This window comes from Symphalangus syndactylus, chromosome 10 (genome assembly GCF_028878055.3).
Source record: "Symphalangus syndactylus isolate Jambi chromosome 10, NHGRI_mSymSyn1-v2.1_pri, whole genome shotgun sequence".
NCBI classification, from domain to species: Eukaryota; Metazoa; Chordata; class Mammalia; order Primates; family Hylobatidae; genus Symphalangus; species Symphalangus syndactylus.
Genome location: NC_072432.2, coordinates 67,864,831 through 67,886,923, shown reverse-complemented (window position 1 = coordinate 67,886,923; position 22,093 = coordinate 67,864,831). Strand labels below are relative to the sequence as shown.

The window sequence follows — 22,093 nt, the reverse complement described above, 5'->3', positions numbered from 1 at the left end:
GTTAAACACTTTAGAAGAGAGAGTAAGAAGGAAAATAAAAATAGAAGTATAAAGAGCAAATGAATGGCAAATGTTTGGAAATAAGAGCTTCATCTGTTGCCATTTCTCTCTTCAGATTTTCCTATAAGCCCTGTTTTTGCTATTCACCCATACTTCCTTGTCTCCTATCCTGGGTTCAGTGTTAATTAGGTACATTTCGATTTCCATTTCATTGCCTTGACTCACACATCTGTATTATTCTGAAACAGCCTTCCAATTATCTCCATTTACCCTAGTCAAGGTCAACCCTCTTGGCTCAATTACCAACTTCTTACTGAAATCTTACATGACTCATAGATATCAGCTTGACATTGCTCTGTCCTTCAGCCTTCATATCTAGACCTTCAAAAGGATCTGTTGATTACATCCCATGAAAATATCTTTATTCTGTCCACTTATCCATCCATAGCCCCTTTGCCACTACCCAAGTCTATCCAGACAACTGTAGTAATAGCCTTTTAACATGTTTTTCTCTCTTAAGTTTCACTTGCTAAGATCCACTCTCCATACTGCTCTAGGGCTCAGAGTGGTCAAAATAAAAAATACTCTTCAGAGAACTATACCTGAATCAGTGAATTAGGTACTGAAATAAGAAGTGATTTCTTCATCTAGACTAGTGGTTTTTGACTGGGGATGACTCTGTCCCCCAGGGGACATTTGGTAATGTTTGGAACATTTCTGGTCATCACAGCTGGGAAGATGCAACTGACACCTAGTGGATAGAGGCCAGAAAGGCACAAAACAGATACCCACAACAAAGAATTACTTGACCCAAAGTATCGATAGTGCCAAGGCTGAGAAACCCTGCTCCAGAGTATACTCAACTTTGTATTCTTCAAAAGTAAGTGTTAAGGCATTGAGAACATCAAGTGTGATAGACTTACTGAATTATGGCCCAACTTTTCACACTTCCCTTTAAGAAAGCCCATTGATTCCCAAATGTCCATCAATGATAGACTGGATTAAGAAAATGTGGCACATATACACCATGGAATACTATGCAGCCATAAAAAATGATGAGTTCATATCCTTTGCAGGGACATGGATGAAGCTGGAAACCATCATTCTCAGCAAACTATCACAAGGACAGAAAACCAAATGCTGCATGTTCTCACTCATAGGTGAGAATTGAAGAATGAGAACACTTGGACACAGAGTGGGGAATATCACACACTGGGGCCTGTCAGGGGTGGGTGGCTGGGAGAGGGATAGCATTAGGAGAAATACCTAATGTAAATAATGAGGTAATGGGTGCAGAAAACCAACATGGCACATGTATACCTACGTATCAAACTTGCACGTTGTGTACATGTACCCTAGAACTTAAAGTATAATAAAAATAAAAAATTTAAAAAGTCCGTTGGTTGTATGCTCTTGCACTGTCTCTGGGCCTGACTACCAGTAATTTTTTTTACCAGGGGACAACACTACACTAATCAAACTTGAAAAGAGCAGAGGTTGGAAAAACATTTGCATATTTCTGTTTTTTTTCTTTTGAGCCCCTCACATCACCATGAAAACATGCCCAGGCTAGCTTGAGGAATGTAAAAGACATGTGGAAGAGAGGTGAGCTGTCCCAGCCAAGGTCATCCTAGACCAATCAGCCCCCAGCCAATTCACCAGCTGAACACAGCATGTAAGTAAGGCCAGATAAAAATCAGTCAGGCCTGGCTAATCCAGGAAACCTGCTCAGTGATCACACTAGTATTTTTAGTAAGAAATACTCAACAATTGCTGTGTTAAGTCATCAAGTTTTGCAGTGGTTTGTCATACAGAAATAGCTAACTGATACACCAAGAGACCCCAAAATCAATATATATCTCAGGGTCCCATTATTTACCAATCAAGATCCTAAACTGGGCATTGCAGATCTGCCTAGATTGAGATTAAATCTTCTCCAGAAATTTGCTGTTCTTGTGACTGAGTCCTAGTTCTGGTCTTCAGATGCTTCTCCCTTCACCTACAGGAGATCATAGTTTATACCCATGGTCTGAGGAAGATTTCCTGGCCTTCACATCTAACCTTTAATAGACTTTCTGTATCTTCTTCCCAAAGCAACAATTGCTCCCCAAAACAGCTTCCAGTTAAAATGAAAGAAGTATTTTTCTCATCTATTTTCCTCCTTTCAATTGGATTCTATTGGAGTGTTTCTCAAAGAATACTTTATGAAACACCTGCACTGAGAGTATTTATGGTGCCTACTAACACTGCAGTTTCCTGGGCCCTAACCTAACCCAAAATAATCAGAACCTCAGCCAATGGATCTTTGAATTTTTTGTTATCACCAACCTCCAGATGGTTATTAAGCACATTAAGACTTAGCACAAATATGTGAGATCTTGAAGAGGCCCAATAAGAGATTAATGACAATGAAACTGAGGCATCAGGACTTCTTTGCTGAGATTCTTCTAAGGTAAGGCCCCCTAAGCAGATACAGCAACGTGTTCAAAAAGTCATGTGTTTTTATAAAATTTGAAAAAGCAGGATATTTTAACTACCGTTGGCTAACACTGCTTTTTCTTAATTTTCCAATTTTTCCACAAGCACACCTCCCCTCATATCAGGTGGACTTTGGATAGCTCTGACCATTTTGTATTCATGATTTCTCTTATAAGGTGGCCTTGCAGTGGTTGTAGGAATTTTCTAATCATAAAGTTGTATTGTTTTCCTTATAGTCAGTGCCCAAATTACATAAGCTTCAGGTCTCTCTAAACCTAGATGTGCTTGTAATGGGGAGGCCAGGGAGCTATTCAATTTAACTTTGTCATTTTACAAAGGAAGAAAATAAAGCTCCAAGAGATTAATGAACATTTCCAATGCCATACTAGTAACAGATGGCAAAGTCAATTCTGGAACTGGGGCCTTTTCATTTCTATTTCAGGTAACAATACACTGTTTCCTCTTAAATATAAAGCTGTTATTTAAGGCATTTGTACTAACTTTTAGGTAATCCCTCATTATTTTTAATAGGCTTCATTTTTAGAGTCCTTCATAATTTTTAAGTAATAAATTCATACCAGTAGACTGTATATAATTTTAGGAATAACTTTATTAGACAAGCCAGACATGATCTTACAACAAATTCTGCCCCTCTCCGATGTTCTTTCTTCATTTAAATAACTAAAACATTAACATCTTGCAGTTATTTTGTATATTAAACGAGAAAATAAATATACCATGGTTCACCATATAATAAATGTATTACACTAATGGTTTAAAAATTTTTTGATTTGCGTGTGTTGAACCAGCCTTGCATCCCAGAGATGACGCCCACTTGATCATGCTGTATAAGCTTTTTGATGTGCTGCTGGATTCGGTTTGCCAGTATTCTATTGAGGATTTTTGCATCAATGTTCATCAAGGATATTGGTCTGAAATTCTCTTTTGTGGTTATGTCTCTGCCAGGCTTTGGTATCAAGACGATGCTGGCTTCATAAAATGTGTTAAGGAGGATTCCCTCTTTTTCTATTGATTGGAATAGTTTCAGAAGTAATGGTACCAGTTCCTCCTTGTACCTCTGGTAGAATTCAGCTGTGAATCCATCAGGTCCTAGACTCTTTTTGGTTGGTAAGCTATTGATTATTGCCACAATTTCAGAACCTGTTATTGTAATCCAGCAAATAAACAGAACCGAAGACAAAAACCACATGATTATCTCAATAGATGCAGAAGAGGCCTTTGACAAAATTCAACAACCCTTCATGCTAAAAACTCTCGATAAATTAGGTATTGATGGGACATATCTCAAAATAATACGAGCTATCTATGACAAACCCAGAGCCAATATCATACTGAATGGGCAAAAACTGGAAGCATTCCCTTTGAAAACTGGCACAAGACAGGGATGCCCTCTCTCACCACTCCTATTCAACATAGTGCTGGAAGTTCTGGCCAGAGCAATCAGGCAGGAGAAGGAAATAAAGGGTATTCAATTAGGAAAAGAGGAAGTCAAATTGTCCCTATTTGCAGATGACATGATTGTATATCTAGAAAACCCCATTGTCTCAGCCCAAAATCTCCTTAAGTTGAATAGCAACTTCAGCAAAGTCTCAGGATACAAAATCAATGTATAAAAATCACAAGCATTCTTGTACACCAATCACAGACAAACAGAGAGCCAAATCATGGGTGAATTCCCATTCACAATTGCTTCAAAGAGAATAAAATACCTAGGAATCCAACTCACAAGGGATGTGAAGGACCTCTTCAAGGAGAACTACAAACCACTGCTCAATGAAATAAAAGAGGATACAAACAAATGGAAGAACATTCCATGCACATGGGCTGGAAGAATCAATATCGTGAAAATGGCCATACTGCCCAAGGTAATTTATAGATTCAATGCCATCCCCATCAAGCTACCAATGACTTTCTTCACAGAATTGGAAAAAACTAAAGTTCTTATGGAACCAAAAAAGAGCCCGCATCGCCAAGTCAATCCTAAGCCAAAAGAACAAAGCTGGAGGCATCATGCTACCTGACTTCAAACTATACTATAAGGCTACAGTAACCAAAACAGCATGGTACTGGTACCACAACAGAGACATAGATCAATGGAACAGAACAGAGCCCTCAGAAATGATGCCGCATATCTACAACTATCTGATCTTTGACAAACCTGACAAAAACAAGAAATGGGGAAAGGATTCCCTATTTAATAAATGGTGCTGGGAAAACTGGCTAGCCATATGTAGAAAGCTGAAACTGGATCCCTTCCTTACACCTTATACAGAAATTAATTCAAGATGGATTAAAGACTTAAATGTTAGACCTAAAACCATTAAAATCCTACAAGAAAACCTAGGCAATACCATTCAGGACATAGGCATGGGCAAGGACTTCATGTCTAAAACACCAAAAGCAATGGCAACAAAAGCCAAAATTGATAAATGGGATCTAATTAAACTAAAGAGCTTCTGCACAGCAAAAGAAACTACCATCAGAGTGAACAGGCAACCTACAGAATGGGAGAAAATTTTTGCAACCTACTCTTCTGACAAAGGGCTAATATCTGGAATCTACAATGAACTCAAACAAATTTACAAGAAAAAAACAACCCCATCAAAAAGTGGGCAAAGGACATGAACAGACACTTCTCAAAAGAAGACATTTATGCAGCCAAAAAACACATGAAAAAATGCTCATCATCACTGGCCATCAGAGAAATGCAAATCAAAACCACAGTGAGATACCATCTCACACCAGTTAGAATGGCCATCATTAAAAAGTCAGGAAACAACAGGTGCTGGAGAGGATGTGGAGAAATAGGAACACTTTTACACTGTTGGTGGGACTGTAAACTAGTTCAACCATTGTGGAAGTCAGTGTGGTGATTCCTCAGGGATCTAGAACTAGAAATACCATTTGACCCAGCCATCCCATTACTGGGTATATATCCAAAGGACTATAAATCATGCTGCTATAAAGACACATGCACACGTATGTTTATTGTGGCCCTATTCACAATAGCAAAGACTTGGAACCAACCCAAATGTCCAACAACAATAGACTGGATTAAGAAAATGTGGCACATATACACCATGGACTACTATGTAGCCATAAAAAAGGATGAGTTCATGTCCTTTGTAGGGACATGGATGAAACTGGAAAACATCATTCTCAGTAAACTATCGCAAGGACAAAAAACCAAACACCGCATGTTCTCACTCATAGGTGGGAATTGAACAATGAGAACTCATGGACACAGGAAGGGGAACATCACACTCCGGGGCCTGTTGTGGGGTGGGGGGAGGGGGGAGGGACAGCATTAGGAGATATATCTAATGCTAAATGACGAGTTAATGGGTGCAGCAAAACAACATGGCACATGGATACATATGTAACAAACCTGCACATTGTGCACATGTACCCTAAAACCTAAAGTATAATAAAAAAAAAAAAATTTTAAGTACATGATGCAATTTACAGACAAAACTTGTATATGACTAGATTTATTTTTGTAAAAATAATATTATGGCAAACAAAATATATTTTTAGAATTGAGATGAATCCAGGAATATTCCCCAAAAGAGATTTTGAAAGGGGAACTGAATTTATGTGGTTACATGGATGAGGTTATCAATCTAGCAAAATTCTGATTAAAGGGCAATTGAACACTTGTTTACATTCACAAATTGGTGACATCCAGGTTATACTATAAAGACCACTTTCACATTTACTATAGAAAAATACACCTCCTGCTTAAAAACATTGGGAAATTTCCCCCATGGCTCTCAGTGGAAAAAAAAAAAAAAGCTACTTTTCTCAAGAAATTATCATGATTATATTTTATGGACATTGTAAATGTTTCATCTGATTTCTTCTTTTTATATCTTTGGCTACTTGGAAGCTCAAGGCAAATTTGTTGCCACCTTTCAGAAAGTTTACAGACCTATGTGATGTGGGTTTCTTGCAGTATCCTGCACAAGTCAGAAAATAACTTTTCTTCAGTCTAAAAGTGCTATTGTTAATTACATTTCATCGTGCTAGACTTCAATCCAAAAGAATACATTTTCTCTCAGAGTTCAGTGGCATTATTGATATCCTACACAACAATATTTCCACAGAAATTTTTAAGGTAATCTGTAAACTCTAAAGCTTGATAAATATTCAAGGTGGCATTACCCCAGAAACCATATCACCTCCTTCTGAATAATCTAGAAGTACATACTTTCCATAGGTCCAAAGAAACTATCATTACTGTTCTATTTTAGTGGAAATGAGTGTAATACAATAGGAAAGCAGACTTCAAATATGTTGCTGCATGACTGAACTTAAATCTGCTAGTCTACCTATATTAGGAAAATATTTTCCATCTGTTGCATAAATCTCTGCACTAACAATAATTTTTCTTTACCATCACTTTGAATTTTCTGGGACCAGAGACATTAGCTTCTTTAGGTATTGTTCTAGTAAGTATTCAGTCAAGATCTTTTAAACCATAAGTTAATTAAAGATTAACTGGAGTGACTGTTCCTGTTTCTTAATAGACGTGTGCTTCCATTTGCTTGTGTTCCTCAAATTCTTTGTTGGTCACAACCCACTCAGAAATTGTCCATTGGCTTTGCCAGCGTTCATCCTAAGTCCCTCAGAACCAATGATCCATTACAATGTAGATCACACCTTGACTTCAAACATTTGGCTGATGAATATGTTGGCATCAAAACAAGAAAGAAGAGACATTCGTCTCTTGACACACTGAATTACTGTCAAAGAAGGAAGTGAAAATTTCAATGTTAATTAGGAATAGAACCATTTTCACTGATCTTTGGGCATGTAATCATTCTGCAACATATTAAGAGCTAAGATTAGCAAACCAGGAGTATATTGTATTACACCTAATTATGTCATCAGAATTTTTAAAGGCAGTGAAACTCCAACAAAGTAAATGAAATTAAGTACAGTCATTCAAAACTAACATCAACTCTGAAAGTGTGGCTGCTTAATTTCTACATCACCTATGACTCACAAAAATTTTAAAACACTAATCATTTAGATATGCTGTAACTTCAGCAACTTGCACTCTGTCTTACACCCACAGGTAGCTAATAAATGTTAGTAGGAAAGATAAAAGTATAAAGGAGGGAGGGAGGGAGGGAGGGAAGGAAGGAAGGAAGGAAGGAAGGAAGGAAGGAAGGAAGGAAGGAAGGAAGGAAGGAAAGGAGGGAAGGAGGGAGGGAGGGAGGGAAAGGAAGGAGGGAGGGAAAGGAAGGAAAGAAAGAAGGAAGGTCCTAATCTCTATGACTTAGAAATTATAAATATAAACATTTTAAATATATATTTTTAAATGAAGAAATTAAGATACAATAAGGCAAAATATCTTGTCTCATATAACCCAACAAGGAAGTGTTGTCACTGTGCTTTGAAGTGGAATGAGCTATTAAGTTCACTTGATTCATCTCTCTAATGTACAGTAACACAATGTTAGTTAACTGTATGGTAATTGTTAAGATTAGGGAGGTAATATGGAATACTGGTTAAAAAAAACACTTAGGCCTTGAAGTGGGCTGACTTAAGGTCAAGTTCCACTCAGCTAATTGGCATCTCTGTTTAAAACTGAGATGATAACAGAACTCATTTTAACCTGCCACATGGAATATGCTAGAGGCTCAATAAATAATAGCTGTTATTATGATTATATAATAATGTATTAGAACGAGAGTATAAGATCATCCAGCATAGGAAAAATTATCCTCAATGCCTAGATTTATCAAAAAGACAAGGCTATAACTTTCCATTAGACATCCACTTCAAAGTAAAAATATCTGTATAATTTTCCCATAATCAAATCTTTGCATGTCATCATATTTTCATTTAATTAAAATTCTCAAGTTAATAACAGCAAGGACCACATGATTTTTAAAACACGGTTGTTCTCAGTTCTTCACTGACAAAAGGGAACTTCCTATAGAAAATACAAAAGATGGCCCATTAAATAAAATAAAAAACACAAAAGATGGCCCATTAAAATTACTTGGGATAGAAAAAGCTGGTGCTTTTTCTTTAAAATAAAGAGGAAATGGTGCGCCACAGGCCCCAGATTGTTCCCCTGAAGTGAGAGGATGTTATTTGCTGAATCTGTTTCCCCAGGAAACAACAAATATTGAACGGGTCAATGCTTTTCAGAAATGAGACCTAAAAAATGCGGAAAAAGACTGCCAAGTTGGCAAGAACAACTTTCCTATATTTGTTTGAAGAGCATCAACCCAGAAGTAATTTCCAAGTAGCCTTTCTTTTACTGCCAACAGAAATCTTTTGCAATGTATAAGAACTGAAGTTTCTTGTCTCTTTTCACCTTTATTTTCCATCTTTCAACTGGCAAGAGTCATTTTGACCAGCAGGTTAATCACCTCTAAGACAGATCTTCACACAAAGATAGGTACCTGGAAATATTAACTGAAGAATTTTTTCTCAGACTTTTCATGAGCTTTTTATAGGACATTCATTATCACCAAAAACATAAGCACCTTCACCTTATGTAAAATTGTAAGTCATTAAACATATCAAATTTTGAAAAATTATGTTATTCACATGTCAGAGTAAAGCATTCATGTTGGGCATTGAGGACACTTAGTCCATCCAAGTACACAACTGACTTTTCCCCTGATGTTCCTTAAAGTTCTTGAAACATCATAATGATATATTATTCTCAGATGTACTCTAAAATAGGGAATTGTTCTACAGTATATTTTTATTATTAGTTTTTCTTTTGTTTTTCAAACTTCTCATACGAACGGATCCTAGGAAAAGTAATCCTTAAGGGAATAGCCACACCCACATACAATTGAATATCCAGTGAAATTTTGTCCATATGATTCTTTCAAAACTTGTGTTGTTCAGACAACACACTCAAGCTATGTGCAGAGTTGACTGTCAGGAAGCCACTTGTACAATGGTGCATGGAGTTGCTTTCCCAGAACTCAAGCTATCACGTACTTGAAATATTTTACAAATTGTGAGCCAATTGGGAATAAAATATCTGGACTCCTCCATATTCTCTGACTTGGTCTTTGATCTACCATATATGGATTTTTGGAAGCACTTTGAGACCACACATCACAGACTAAATTAATTTAGTAGAATGTTGTTAAAACTAGGAGATATATAATATGACTCTTTTTTTCTTACACTACCTCAGAGTGATTTCTTTCTTTTCCTTATTTTTGAGATATCCCAAGGAATTACATTGATAACATATGATCTAGTTAATATGTTAATATTTCAAACCCAAGCCTATAGAAATCTATAAAACAATATACCTGCTATTTAAAAATACAAAAGTATTCAAATGTAAATAATTGTACATTTCAAAGTAGTTACCTCTAAAGGCAAAAACTGTAGTTACAAAAGCTTCTATTGTTCAGATCATTTATGAACAACTCTTTGACGTTATCTCCAGGATCAGTTTACAAGTCAAAAATAAAAACTAGTTCCATTATTTTGAAGTCAAATTTTATAAGCCTACTACTGTTGCCCCACAGTAATACTGAATCCAAAATAATGTTAGGCAAATTTCCTAAAAATGCTACAGTAGTATATCTGTACTACATTATATCCACGTGTTGAGACATTTTAAATAGTACTTTTTAATAAAAAACAATCATACTGATCACCTATTGTGCTTACTTTCAGAGGCAACTGAAAGGATGAAATCACTGACTTGGATCTTGGGCCTTTGGGCTCTTGCAGCGTGTTTCACAGTAAGTATCATTAATCACGATCACACATCTTTTTACTTTTCTCATTAACCATTACTTCAGATTTCTTTTTACATTAATGATGTTACCTTTTCTTATATGTTAGTAACTATTAACCATTGATGAAACACTGTTCTAGTGCTTAAATTTAAATTTAAAATCTAATTTAATTTAAATAGCCACATATGTCTGATGGCTACAATACCGGACAGCTCAAGTCTGTAATATCAGACTGCATTAAACAGATAAGTATAAATGTGGGTCCCCATACTCTAACAATTACAAAGTAGGTAAAACTCTGTAAAATGAGATAGTTTAAAGTAGTTGTTCCTAACATATGGAGTCACCTAACTCACTTATTAAAAATATAGTATCAAAGTCCTCATCCAAGCCTGAATAAGAGTATCCCATAATAGGACCTGGGAAGATGCATTTTGCAGAGGATTTAGGAGAATCTTTGCATGCTAAATTTTGAGGAAATAATAAACCTTTATGATAACACCTACCATATACTAAAAACTAGGTTAAGGACAACTACGCTTATTGTCTTTAACCTAGTGTTTCAGAATTTTTTAATGTATATTTTTAAAAGTAACAGAATGATACTCAATTTCAACAGAAGAGTCAATTAATTCAGTGTTACAAAGAGGAGATTAATTCCAGAGTAACTTCTCCCAAAGTACCATAAAATCTATCATATCAAATGGGAAAATATGAAAGCTGATTTCTTAGAAGACTCTGACTTCCACAAAGCAGGCAACATAAAATTATATCATTCTGAAACATGAAACATAAAATAATACCTCTTTCTTCTACTTTTAAAAACTTGAATAAAAACAGGACATTCTGAGATGACTGAAGTATTCTGACTTTGGCCATGTTCCTGCATGCATTATGGGTGGACATAATTTTTGATAAGCCAATAAAACATGTTGACATCCGTTAAAGGTCATGTCTTAATGACTTCCTCATAAAGCTGATTTTCAATATTTCCACATCCTCAAAATACAAGAGAAAAACATTTTATTCAGGCTTTTATTATACAAATAGTAACTTTTTATAAGATAAATTAGAAAAACAGAGCTTTCCAATAATATAAGCAGCTTAAATAGAAATGAGCCTTTTTCCAGCTGATATGATTGATGATGATTAATAATTACTGAACATTGGAAATGCGAAGGGTAGCATGTACTTTGCATATACATATTTGTAGATGGGGTAAGTCATCATATTCAGCCTGTCACCTTTTGAGTGTTTTCTCTGTTATAGGTAATTTTCCAAATGCATTACATACATTATCTCTTCTTTAATCCTCAAAGCAAGTCTCACTATTTTCAATCTCATTAAAATACAAATAAATTTAGATTCAAAGTGTGCATGTCTTAGCTGGATTATTGCTAAATTGAATAATGTAGGAAATTAACATCAATTATAGCCCTTTGAGAGGGGAGTGTTTCTTCCTAATATAATATTTTCATCATTTTACTTTAACCAGTTGTGGAAAGGGAGCTAATCACTGTGACTGGGTTAAGAGAACAGGAAAGGAACAGATAGTTACCATGAAGATTTTTCATTACATAATATTTAGATCAACATCAGTATATCTTTAGGAAAAGGTACTTTCAGCTAATTTTTTAATTGTCTCAAAAATAAAAATGTGTGAAATATTTTTCCCTACTAAGGATTTGTTTTCTTGACAATAAAAAATCAAATCCTGAACTTCTACATACCCTGACTAGTCCTTGGATTGGCAGCCCTTGGGTCAAACACCCTGCATAACAACATGAACCATCACTAGCTAGAGAAGACGAACACGAGGCTGGTCCCACAGAACTGCCTTGGAATTTTTTGTTTGTTTGTTTCATTGGTGATATGAATAAAACTTTTACCAGCATGTTAAGGGCAGAAGCCAGGTTGAAGAGCAAATGGGAAGTGAGAAGTGGGGTTGGCAAATTTAGAATACCCTTTCATAGAGCTTTGCTTTGCAGGAAAGAGGTGAAAAGAAAGTCACAACAACAAGGATATTGGTGGTTGAAACTGAATCTTTTATAAACAGGGAAATATCAATTTATATTTATTTCTTAAATGACATCTTCAACCTCTTCGTACATGTTAGGTGAAAGGGGCAAGATTAGAATCAAGAGGTCAAATTAACAGGCCATTACAGTAATTTGGGTAAAAGCAAATGACAGATTAGAATGAAAGCAAGAAAGATGATAAGAAGTGGTTAGATTTAGAATTCAGGGAGTGGGATGAAGAGCTGATAGGATAGGGAGAAAAAAAATTGAGTTGAAGATAAATGATAGTGTTTTTCTGAAGAAGAGCTAATTGAATGGCAGATATTACCATTGCAGAAAGTAAAAGAGAAGACTGACAGAGCCAGGTCCCTCAGAAAACAATTATAAAGAAAAAGAAACTATCTAGCTATCAATGACTCCATGGTTGTGTGGCCAGTAAATCAGGGAAGTTCATTTCTAATTGCCTGAAATATCTTGGTGAAGCAGGAGAAAAGCCAGTTTGGTGGGAGTAGATGAGAGCTCTGGATGAGGCAGAGAATGTTTATAAAATTGGCATCAACTTGGAAAATTACAGGCCTCTGGGGAAGTGGGAAGAGATAATCTAAGGTAAGATACTCATAAAAGGATTTCGGGCAGCACTGAAGGATGCTAGCTTTCTGATGGTACAGTGCCTGTGACATCCTCTAGCATTGTTAAGAACCTGGAATTAGGAATCCAGGAGAGAGATGCTTTACCGTAATACTAAAGTTTAGGATTAGCAAGGGTAATGGCCAGACAAATAGGTGAAGGGACTGAGAACCACAAGAAGTGAATGTAGTTTTGTGCCCTATATAAACCATCTGCTCCAAGCAACTTGGACGTCTTGCCGTCAGTAGAGTGGAACTTCATTCTTACACCAGAGCATTTGTGTATTTTCCTCCTATTTGGCATGCTCCCTCCTTAATTTATATTCTTTAAGCCTCTTTTCAAATGACTCCTTATCACAGAGACAATCCTTTATCATTTTCCTATCCAGTACTGATCGCTTTAAATCCCTAATGTATTTGTTCCTTGCACTATTTTTCAGCTATTTTTAAATTTTTTAATGGAGATAGAGTCTTGCTATGTTGTCCAGGTTGGTCTTGAACTGCTGGCCTAAAGCTATCCACCTACCTCAGCCTCCCAAAGTGCTGGGATTACAGGCATGAGCCACCATATCCAGCCTCAGCTATTTTCATTTCTAAAAATTGTACTCTATGTAAACCAGACCTGAGATAAGCACCACCCTAGGCACTTTACAGGTGATATTTCACAACAAACGTGACAACAACCGCAGGAGGTGGGCACTTTTATGAACATCATTTTCCTGATGAGGAAAAGAGACTCAAAAAGGATTCCACACTCACCCAATCTCTATGTGCCAGAAGGAGAGCTCAAACACTGGCATGAAACCCCAGACACTCATTCCATTCATTTCACTTCCCTTTAGATCATATTTATCCCCTCTTATATTGTAATTACTCAGCCTGTGGATTCATAGAAGACATGCTTGTACCCCTGGAAAACTGCCAGGTTGACATTCATGACATGAATGAACCAGCTCCTTCATTAGCTCATTGCACGAAATAGTTGCTCACGTGTTTCACAATTAATTAATGTTCAAAGCCCAGAACAACCCTGAACTCTTGAATTAGACATAAAAAGACGTGTCTTTCCCATGCTGCAAAGGCATTTATTTCCATTTGGAATTTGGAATGACAGACTTCACTATAGGCCAAGGATAAGATTTTTGCTCATTATCTATTTTTCCAGTCAATACTATCCAAGCTTTCATTGAGAGCCTAGGTATTCAGAGGGCAAAAGAGAAACATTTTTCTTTGATACAGATGTTCATACATCATAACTTAGATACATTTAACAATTTTCGATTGCTCAATAACAAATTACCACTAATTAGCAGCCTTTAAAAACTCACTATTATCTCAGTTTCTTTGGCCATAACTCTGAGCTTGGCTTAGGTGGCTTCTCTGCTCAGAGTCTCACAAGGCTGAAAAGGTGTGTCCACTGCTGTATTTTTTTTTCTGCAGCTCAGTGTCCTTTTTTAAGCTTGTATGGTTGTTGACAGGATTCAGTCCCTTGGTTGTTAGACTGAAGCCCCTACATTTTTGCTGCCTATGAGCCAGAGGCCACTCTCAGCTCCTATAGCCAGTCTACCGTGTACTTCCACGTGGCCCTCCCTACAACACGGCATCTTGATTCAAAGCCCAGGGAAAAGCATTTGCTGCAGCTTCAAATCTTTCTGATTCCTTCTCACATTGTAGAACCTGTTTTAAAACGGTTCACCTGATAAGGTCAGGCCAGCATGTGCCAGCAGGATGTAGAAATCCTGGGGCCATCTCAGAGTTCTGCTTACCATAGAAAGCATTCACCCTTACATTTAACTGTGAAATATCTGATTTAAAATTATTTATTTCTTTGTTTCCACAGCCTGGTGAGAGTCAAAGAGGCCCCAGGGGACCATATTCATCTGAACCACTGGCTCCTCCTCCTCCCCCACCACCTTTTCCTTTTGGACCAGGATTTGTTCCACCACCCAGTCCTCCACCCTATGGTCCATGGAGAATTCCACCACCCCCTCCTCTACTCTATGGTCCAGGGAGAATTCCACCACCCCTTTCTCCACACTATGGTCCAGGGAGAATCCCATCACCCCCTCCTCCACCCTATGGTCCAGGGAGAATTCAACCACCCCCTCTTCCTCCTCCTTATGGCCCAGGTTATCCACAGCCACCTTCCCAACCAAGACCCTATCCACCTGGACCTCCATTTTTCCCTGTAATTTCTCCAACTGATCCTGCCCTTCCTACTCCTGCACCCTAAATATAGACAACTGCAACAAGTGCCACCGCCACCACAAAAGACACCACTACCCTCGTAACTACTGCTTCTACTACCCAAAAATAAGAATTTCAACACTACTTAGGCCGGGCGCGGTGGCTCACGCTTGTAATCCCAGCACTTTGGGAGGCCGAGGCAGGTGGATCACGAGGTCAGGAGATCGAGACCACGGTGAAACCCCGTCTCTACTAAAAATACAAAAAAAATTTAGCCGGGCGTGGTGGCGGGCGCCTGTAGTTTCAGCTACTCGGAGAGGCTGAGGCAGGAGAATGGCGTGAACCCGGGAGGCGGAGCTTGCAGTGAGCCGAGATTGCGCCACTGCACTCCAGCCTGGGCGACAGAGCGAGACTCCATCTCAAAAAAAAAAAAAAAAAAAAAGAATTTCAACACTACTTTCAAGAGACTTTTAGATAAAATCACTTCCATTTTTGGATGAGAATAAAAATTTCCAAAGCACTGAGCTTTTGAGAGAAATATCTTAGAAATTGTGAAACGATCCCCATGAACTTTTATATCAGTAGGGGAAAATAAAGAATTGAGCAACAATTTGAAGTATCCACTGTTATCAGAGCCAATAGTTTACACCCCAGTTATGTCACCTAAATGAATATTAGTGCTACCAGAGCCTGGCCTTGTTCCATGAGGCCAAAAAAGTAAATTAAGGAAAAATGCAATGAGACACTTGGACTTGAAGCTTAGAGTTACAAAGTTAGAAGAGTAGGCAACAAGATGCCCTCTTCAGTATGGCAACCCATCATACAATTACAAAGCCCAAAATAAGATGTTAATAGATACTAAAATGAAAGAATCTTAGCCTTCACCATAGCTTGCCCCATAAAAATTCCTGAGTACCATCTGATCACTGTTTATAAATAGTTGCAGAGAAGAAACATCATTCTAGAAAATCTAAATATCTGAAATGTAAATCACAAGTCTTGGAATTTGATATGAAAAAATCACTTTCTAAGCTAAGATAGAGATAGGAGATGGTTTCAGATAGCAATAAGAAGAAGCTGATGGCTGAGATTTCCTAGTTTCTACTGCATCTATTTGTTGATGTTTGAATCAGAAGTGTTATGATACGACTATTTAGGAAATGGCCTCATGATGTCATGAGCGCTTTATCTTTCCATTCCATGTTTGACTTTTTCTTTCAGGACACTTAACTTCCCACATTGCCATCAAACACTTATAAATTAAAACTTCTCAAGACATCTTAAGTAAGCACACAATTTTTATTTGTGTTTAATGCTCTCAATTTTTTTTTTTCTTTCCATGGAAAGGGTCTCACTCCCATCACCTAGGCTGAAGTACAGTGACGCAATCACAACTCACTGTAGCCATGACTTCCTGAGCTCAGGAAATTCCACCTCAGCTTCCTAACTGGGACTACAGGTGCACGCCACCACTCCTGGCTAATTCTTTTGTATTTTTAGCAGAGATGGGGTTTCGCTACATTGCCTAGGCTTCTCTTTCACTTTTGAGAACCTACCAGGATACAGGGACTGTTTTAGTAGCACAATAACAGCAATATTGAAGGTAGTCAAAGTAACTGTCTTCAAGGAGCTTATATCTAGTGAGATATTTTTTAAAAAGTAAACACATGTCAATAAAATGTAAGATGTGAGAGTGTTTTGAAAAGTAATGAACAATGCATAGGGAGACACTAAGTAGTGGTGACTGGCTGTTTTATATAAGATAATAATGGAGAAGCTCTCTGATGAAGTGATATTTGAGGAATGACTTGAAGAATATTAAGAAGCAAGGTACTAAATGATCTAGAGAAAAAGCAACCATGTAAAGATCTGAAGCAGCAATAAATTTTGTGTACGAGAAGAGTCAACAAAAGTTAATGTGGTTCACACTCAGAAAAAAGGAGAGTGGAAGGAGATGATATGAAGAATGCAGAGAAAAACACATCGTAAAGGGATTTGGATTTTGAACTTTATTCTACATGTTATGGGAAGTCAATGTAGCTTTAAATGAAGAAATAACATTATGTGATTAACATTTTCAAAACTTCATCACTCTGGCTGCTCTATGGATAGAAAACTTAGAAGAGCAAGAGTGCTTAATACCTAGGTGATAGGTTGATAGATGCAGCAAACAACATGGCACACATTTACTTATTTAACAAACCTGCACATCCTTCACATGTATCCTGGAACTTCAAATAAAATAAAAATAGCAAGAGTGGTGGCTACTGCAGGAGTCCTGATGAGATAAGAGGTGGCTTAGACTAGGGAAAGAGCAGCAAGATGAAGCGAAGTGGTCAGCCGCAATATACAGTTGAAAAAATATCCAGAAATCTTTGATGAAGCACGGAATCTTGGGTTCTAGGAAAAATACATAATCTAGAAGTAACTCTGATAATTTTGGCCTAAACAACTGTGTCAATAATGGTGTCATTTAGTAAGTTAAAAAATGGGAAAAGACCAGGGTGTAAGGGCTTATTGTATTGCTGTCATACCATGCTATCACCAAATTAGAAGCACAAAATAACAAATTATCTCACTAATCTATAGAAAGAATTTTGTTAATAGTATAGCTCAAATAGTTCCTCTGCTTAGAGTCTGGCAAGGCTACAATCAAGGTATTAATAGGGCTGCATGCCTTTTTGCAGACTCTAGGGAAAAGTCTGTTTTGAGGCTCATTTATCTCTCCTATATATCTCTTCTTCCAGACTCTTGTTTGGCTGCATCTCTCTGAATCTAGCCAGAAAAAAAATCACCTGTTTTTAAGATAAATTTCCTTTCCTTGATTATTTAATAAAAGACAGACTAGAGTAGATATGAAGTTTAGTGCTTTGTTGTAAAAATTGGAGGCAATTCAATTGCTGGTAATGACAGTGTCTAAGGGATTACTGTGAAAGAGGTTGGGATAAAATAAAACAATGCTGGCTTTTCAAATCCAAATGTTGGAAGTAAGCAAGTCAAGGAATTAGGAGGCCATGGGTTGGATGAATCATTTATAGGGATGTTGAAGTCACCAAATGTGATGAATAAAGGGAGAAGACAGTGATCAAAGTGGTAAAGTCTTTTAAAAACGTCAAGTAGAGGCCGGGCAGGAAGAAATAACTTCAATACAGAAGAGTAGTGGGGAGGCATACCTTTTTTGAAGGTTCTTCAAAGTTGGAATGATGGAAAAGAGATGAGGTTTAGAAAAAGCAATGAAGGCAAGGTCATCTACCTGACCTTGGTGTTGCTACATCCATATTATTTGTAACTGGAAGTGATGGATAACATCACAGTAGAATACAACTCTCAAAAGGCTCTCGTTATGACATAAACATTACAAAGGAGTGCTATCAGTAAATGCAATAAGGAGTACCTAAACAGAAACAAGTTGCTATGAATTACTCAACAAGGTCCTGTGTACTTAGCTGATATGTGGTGATGGGGTGAGAAGAATGAGTATGTGTGATTCTTCTTAATATTGTTATTTCACCCTAATTCAAGGTATAATTTTATTTTTATTTGCAAAATATCTGAGCCTCTAATTTGCATATTTATAAAGATAAGTGATCTATACTTTTGCTCCCAAGCCCTGCGGAACAGAATATGGGGAAAACACAACCACCTCCACCAAGTACTCTAGTACACATAGTGTACTTGAGATACAGACAAGGTTTGAGTTTTGCAATATATTACTGCAAACACACAGAAAAGAAACTGAGAATATAGAGGCTCCTGCTGATGAATTTTCATGAGTTTGAGAGAGTAGAGTTGATGTTTGTAGATGGGGGAAGAAAGAGATTATACAGCCCTCTGAGGATGACAGTCTGAATACAGGTGGATGATCTTAGAGACATGAAATCTTAGAGGAAAAAGATGAAGAAGGGTAAGACACAAGATTAATCCTGATGGCCTCTTAGAGAAAAGTGGGTAGTATATTTTAATTACATCTTCTTTCTCGGGATCATTTACTCAGGATGAGAGGGTCTTAACAAAAGCACCCAGAACTCAAAAAGCCTCTATTTCAATGTTTTCTTAGTTTGTTTAACATTATTTACTGACCTCCATGTGCCATGAACCGTTATAGTTACCCAAAATAAATAAGTGATCAAAACTAAAATCTTTGCCCTCCTGGAGCTTAAAGAATATCAAGGGGGAAAAGGATATGTTTTTTCTGTCCACCCTGTGAAAAACCTTTATTCGAGTTCACCTTGATATTATTTGACTGGCAAATGCTGAAATACCTATATTTTTGCTTTAACAGTTTTGGTGACCACAGAGAAAGAAATATGTGATTATCATTCCATCTTTAGACAAACCTGCTTCTCAAAGGTGTCTTGAAATTCATGAAAAATGTACATAATTAAAACTATAATATCACCAAAAAGAGGATACACAGAACACCAATCTATAGCCAGCCGGAAAAAAAATTATTTTTTAAATAACGCATAATTCTAAGTGTCTGCATTTCCCTTGGAATGCATCACAAGTTTCACATAGGTCATGTGTAAATATCACAACGAGAGCTGAATCCCTTTAAAATAAGGCAAGTGCATGCCTGAAGCACTTTCAACCTCTGACTAACGTGAGAGATCAGGAAACAAGGAGTAGTTGTAAAAGGTCAATAGATAGCAGGTTTATTGGAAGGGGTGAACTATTAAAGTGAGCAAAAAAATACAAATAGGGTAGCAGAGGGTTTAATGTTTGATACTGAGAGTTTGGAGGCCATGCAGAACCATTATCTGGAATTTGTTTCTCTCCCAAATGTCCTCTCTAGGTACTTTTATTTATTTATTTATTTATTTTTTATTTTTTTTTTTTTTTTTGAGACGGAGTCTCGCTCTGTCGCCCAGGCTGGAGTGCAGTGGCGTGATCTCCTCTCACTGCAAGCTCTGCCTCCCGGGTTCACGCCATTCTCCTGCCTCAGCCTCTCCAAGTAGCTGGGACTACAGGTGCCCGCCACCACGCCTGGCTAATTTTTTGTATTTTTAGTAGAGACAGGGTTTCACCGTGGTCCCGATCTCCTGACCTCGTGATCCGCCCACCTCGGCCTCCCCAAGTGCTGGGATTACAAGCATGAGCCACCACGCCCGGCCCTCTCTAGGTACTTTTAATTAAATATGCACATACATACACATCTATAACCACCACCTCACCTCATTACTTGCAGCCATTTTAAGCAGCAAAGGTAGTATTTCTCTCATCTTGTTGTAAGCACATATACTGCCCCAAATTTTCCCCTTACAAGAAAGCTCCATCAAAAATCACCTCATCTTACAGTGTTTGGCAAACACAGTTCCTGCACCAACATCTTTCTGCTGCTTTTCCAAGTCCCTTTGTAAAACTGCTAAACAATTTTTTCAAGTCCATTCTAATCCATCATTCAATTTGTATGCGCTATCAACTAAATATCAGAACTTTACAGTCAATTTTGCATATAAAGTTAAACACACACAATCACTACCCTCAAATTGTTCATTAATCCTTTCTGGCCTGGCAGCCTGTCTGGACACACTACATATTTCTGCCATTTACTGCAGTATCCTATTTTATCCACCCCGTCTCCTCGACACCATGAGCAATCCAAGAGCAAAAGTATAGATCACTTGTTTTTATAAATATGCAAATTAGAGTCTCAGATATTTTGCAAATAAAAATGAAATTACACCTTGAACCAGGATGAAATAACAATGTAAAGAAGACATCATGTATACCCATTCCTCTCACTCTACCACCACATGTCAGCTAAGTACATAGGACCTTGCTGAGTAATTCACAAAGATAAAAAACGATCTCACCTAACTTCCTATTTGGTACTTCTTATTTCATTTACTGATAGCACTGCTTTGTAATGTTTATGTCATAATGGCAGCCTTCTGAGGGCTATGTTCTACCGTGATGTCATCCATCACTGCCAATTACAAATACTATGGATGTAGAAATACCAAGAAGGATGTTGCTTCAGAGTGTCTCCTATGCACCCAAGAATCCCAAGTTGCAGATGAAGCATCATATCATTAAATATTGGGCTTAAGAAACCTACAAATATCCAGAAAATTCTGTATGAGTATAGATCAAGTGAACCCTTAAGGAAATATTTATTCTAAAGGGTCACTTTGAAGAAATATCAAATCTATTTGAGTATTCCTAAACTGAGAAAAGTAGTTTAACTATATGGGAATGTCAATTGTAGCAAAAACTCTATAATTTCAAAGGGGTATCTATTTCCCTATTCTTTCTGGACATACAGCCAGACTACATTTCTCAGTCTTCCTTGCAATTAGGCATTGCCATGTGCTGAATTTCAGCCAATGAAAAGAGAGAAGAACGTAATAGGAGTTAACTTCTGAAACCGTGCCCCAAAGAGTTAAAGAAACCAGTAACTAACAGAAATTCTTGAGTTTGCTGGATGGTAGATGAGAAAAGAAACAAGTTGCTGAAACACTGAAGCTCCCTCTGCTTAGGAGATAAAAGAACTGGCAGAAATCGGCTGGAACCAATATGGCCAAATGGAGTTTACACAGAACGAGCTTGCTGAGGTCACAGCCTGAGTTTCCACTGCGTGTTGCATAGTAACTCCCCACAAATTTGCACATGGGACTCATGAGGAGGCATGAAGAGATAACTGTATATGCCCAGTGACTTTCCAGACCTCCCCTTTCCTTCCGCAAATCACTGCTAATCCCAAAATCCACCCACTAAACCTTTTCTTTTTTTAATTTTTTAAAAATTTGTCCATAAGTTATTGGGGTACAGGTGGTGTTTGGTTATGTAAGTTCTTTAGTGGTGATTTGTGAGATTTTGGTGCACCCATCACCCGAGCATTATACACTGAACCCTATTTGCAGTCTTTTTTTTTTTTTTTTTTTGTGACGGAGTCTCGCTCTGTCACCCAGGCTAGAGTGCAGTGGCGCAATCTCGGCTCACTGCAAGCTCCGCCTCCTGGGTTCACGCCATTCTCCTGCCTCAGCCTCTCCAAGTAGCTGGGACTACAGGCGCCTGCCACCAC

The 22,093-nt window shown here is 37.5% G+C and overlaps 1 protein-coding gene across 1 annotated transcript; it reads left to right on the top strand.

Annotated features, from left to right (window-relative positions):
* The first annotated feature begins 10,184 nt into the window (after positions 1 to 10,184).
* SMR3A (submaxillary gland androgen regulated protein 3A) lies at positions 10,185 to 15,112 on the top strand. The gene is made up of 2 exons (XM_055296920.1): positions 10,185 to 10,238; positions 14,720 to 15,112. Exons 1-2 carry the CDS (start codon positions 10,185 to 10,187, stop codon positions 15,110 to 15,112), a joined length of 447 nt encoding a protein of 148 aa, XP_055152895.1.
* The last annotated feature ends 6,981 nt before the right edge of the window (positions 15,113 to 22,093 follow it).